Source organism: Bison bison, unplaced genomic scaffold (assembly GCF_000754665.1).
Source record: "Bison bison bison isolate TAMUID 2011002044 unplaced genomic scaffold, Bison_UMD1.0 scf7180017864180, whole genome shotgun sequence".
Classification (NCBI taxonomy): domain Eukaryota; kingdom Metazoa; phylum Chordata; class Mammalia; order Artiodactyla; family Bovidae; genus Bison; species Bison bison.
In genome coordinates, this window is record NW_011494752.1 from 5400637 (window position 1) to 5404158 (window position 3522).

Here is a 3522-nt window from a genome sequence, read left to right on the forward strand (position 1 = left end):
GGCCCCCAAAAAAACGGACTGTAAACTCTTTAACAAACTATAAAACGCAATAAAGCCGAGTCTGTTGTTGTTTATGCCGCAGCGCATAAAAGCTGTTAGCATTTTACGAGTTCTTTCCTCTACAGCTATAAAACTGCAGCTTCGATCGCCCCCGCCTCCCGACTGCAGCACGGTGGGGGTGACAAAGCCGAAATGAGAATGATTATGAGGTTTTTTTTTCGGCGCAAACGGTGACTTTTCTGAGATTTTCCGCCTCCTTCAGCTGTGGGAGCACCTGCCCCCACTCCCTCTCTGGAGCCCCCAAAGTAGCCCTCTCTGCCCCACCCAGGCCACTCACCAACTTTCCTTCGTTAAACAAACAAGGTTTTTCTTTGGAGAAGGGATTCAGGAGGGCTTGAGAAGGCATCCGGAGGAAGAGCTGAAACTTTCTGGTTAATGGGCAGTGGAGAAATCCTGAACAAAGCTCACCCTGCAACTCATTCTGTAGTTTAACACAGCCTTGGGTGGCTTGGGAAGGGGGTGCTAGAATGAGGAGGGGGTCTCTAGAAGGCACTGGGGCCCAGTAAGCAAGCCTTTAGGAGACCAACTCTGTATGATGGGAGAGGGGCCTGATGCCACCCACAGGATAACACCAGCTGGGCTGCCCTAGTCCTGCACCCAGGCCTTGGGACCCAGTAACCAAGCCCAACTGGCTCCCAACCTTCTCAGGCCAGTTCACTACGCCTTCCACATCACCACTAGGTGAGAGGGCACCACCGGGCCAGCAGCACATCAGAGGGAGGGGAGAGCAACTGAGGCTGCCCTCCCGGTGTCTGGCCTTGGTGCCCGCAGTCTTGTGCTTTCCTTCCTCTGCCCTGGGCAGTGACTGCAGAGGGTGTGTGGGGAGGGGCACCTTTTAGCCTTCACTGTCCTTTCAGCCACTGTCACTGCCTCACCTGACCTTGGGGTGGAGGGATTTGGATACAGCAAGGCCAGAGTCCCCCATGTTCTCTCCTTTCCCCTTGGGCGCCTCTAGTTAAACCTGGCTCTCCCTCCAGACCTAAGGACCTAGGGCCTGAAACACAGAGTGCAGAACCCAGCTGACTGGGTGCCACCCTGTCTTGCCAGTTGCCTTTGCCGGCCTACTGGGCCTAGTGACAGTGGTGGCCAAGCTTTAGAAGGCCCCAAACTGAGAATCTGAACCAATGGCTTCCTGAAGAGGCTCCTTGACCAAGGAAAGGAAAGAAGGAAGGAAGGGAGACAGAAAGACATTTTCTAGCAACAAAGGTGGAGGCTTTATAAATACATTCAGTCTATTGTTTATTCATGAGAGAGTGGCTTGCTTTTGGAGGGGTGTTTTGGGGGGTTCCACTCATCTTCCCCTTTGTAAAAATGAAACCTATTACCTCTTCTAAGGGGAAGGTACCACTGGGGCCACTTGATCCTTCAAAAGTGAATCTGAAGACTGGAGAGGGGCTGATAGGGAAAGGGAGAAAGGAGAAAAGGAGAGGAGCAAACCAGGGTCTTGAATGTTTACCGCCTGGCTGATAGGTGGTGAGGCAGCGGGAGGCAGAGTTAAGTTGTTGCCGAAGCAAACATTTTTATCAAGTGCAGGGGATTTTATGGTCATGATTTGAGGACTCACCGGTGAGGTAGAAATTCAATGGCTTGTTCTAAATCATCCCTACACCGTGCCAGAAATTCCTGATGGAAGGAAAATGTTTCTATTATAAGAAAAAACAAGAAAGAGAGAGGAGATAATTTATAAACACCCAACGGAGCGCAGATTTATTAGAGAAACTCAAGTTGAGAAACTCCGCTTTCCGCTTCGCACCGGGTCCAGGGGGAGGAGAGGCGAGGCTGCAGAGTGGCTAATTTTAAGGAGAAGGGGGGCATCTATTTCTCGCGCAGGTTTGTCCGAAATGGGGAGCAAGGATCGGGCCGGGCCGGGTGGGGAGGAAATGGGAGATTTGGAATCTAAGGGGCTATGGGCAGGGGCTGACAGCGCGCGGGTCACCGAACGAAAAACGCCTGGAGTCCAGGCCTCCAGCTGCTAACTTGAGAAAGGACTGGTGCTCTCCAGGTCTGCCTGAGGCCGGGGCCAGGGCGCACGGAGCCGGAGCTCTCACCTGGAAACCACGGGACGCGGGAGAACCGAGCCCGTGCTTCCTGCACTGCGCCTGTCCCCACAGCCACGCAGAAAACGCACTCTTTTCTGGCGGCCCAACTTGGCCCAGAACTACTCAGGAAATACCCGAGCCTTTCGCACCTCGCCGTCCTGGGGAGCCCCTGCCCCAGCCTGGATCGCCCGGCGCCGCCCCGCCCAGCCCCGGCCACATACAAAGGCTCTGGAGCCTCGGTCCTTGCCGAGCCGCAACGCCGGCTCTGGGCACCTCCGAATCCCCGCCAAAGCCACGGATCCGTTCCCCCTATAGTGCCCCTATCCCCCACCCGGCCTGGCTCACCCGGTTCCCTCTCCCGCCGATCTTGCAGCAGCCTGGGGCGGCTTTCTCTCCATCCGACCCGCTTCTGCCCGCTCGCCCTCTCACCTGACCTGCTCACCCGTATCCGCAGGCATTCTTCTCCCCCCTATCCCGGAAAATCTCATTTTTCTGAACCAATCCTCTTTTATTTGGATTCACTGGTTCTATAGTTACTATTATTCCCCATTTTCATGCATTTGTTGTCCCACGGAACATAGAAACTGGGTGAGAAGCCCTGAGCCCTCCTTCTGGGGGAAATAAAATGATCATTTGAGGAGAGGAGGTCAATCAACATCACTATATCTTAAATCTATAAAATGGGGGAAACGGCCATAATGAACCCTATTTTTATTCTGGGCAAATACTTCATGACTTTTGGTAGCGCTCAATTCATAGATTTCAGGGCCGACCGAGGTGCGAGGTGCAGCCGCAGCGCCCGAAGCCGCCGCACCGGGGATTTTTCACGTGGAGCAAGGATGCCATCTAGCGGCCGTGTTGAGGAAAGGCGCCGCCGCCACCGCTCCCTCCTGCCTCTCCGAGAACCTGCCACCGTGCCAACAACCCCGAGAAACTTTCAATATTAGCCTAAAAGGAGAGGAAAATGAGAGCGTGCGAAGGGGAAGGCGTCGGAAATCAGGAAATGGTTCATGAAATTGTGCAGTTAAGTTAGAGATTTAAAAAAGAGAGAGAGGAACAAAAAGAGAGGGTGGGAAGGGAAAAATAAGTCAGCTTTTCTCTCACCCCCCACCTCAAGCCCTTAATTTCGGGCGGTGACGGCCGAGCAGTGCGCCTTGTATGGCCCCTAAAAGGGGGAGCCGAACACTTTTCAAACCCAACACGATTGTTTCAAATTCTGAGGGAAAACAATTGGGCTTTCTGTGGGGGGAGAGGAGGCCCGAGAGGGTGGGACAGAACTAAAAGGATCAAGAGGCTGCTCGCGCCCAGACGTCTGGCCCCGCCGGACCTGCGTGTGTGTGTGTGTGTGTGTGCCCGCGCGCGTGTGCAGGGGGCTTCTCTTTATGACGCCCGATTGGGGGGGGGGGCGCTTACGAGGAACAAA

At 54.3% G+C, this 3522-nt stretch overlaps 1 protein-coding gene across 1 annotated transcript in view; it reads right to left on the reverse strand.

Annotated features, from left to right (window-relative positions):
- HOXB9 (homeobox B9) overlaps positions 1–3522 on the reverse strand; it is a 12737-nt gene that overhangs the window by 3004 nt on the left and 6211 nt on the right. Inside the window, exon 2 of the mRNA XM_010842742.1 lies at positions 1625–1703. Within this exon, the coding sequence (XP_010841044.1) occupies positions 1625–1703 (79 nt within the window). The remainder of the gene's footprint in view (positions 1–1624; positions 1704–3522) is intronic.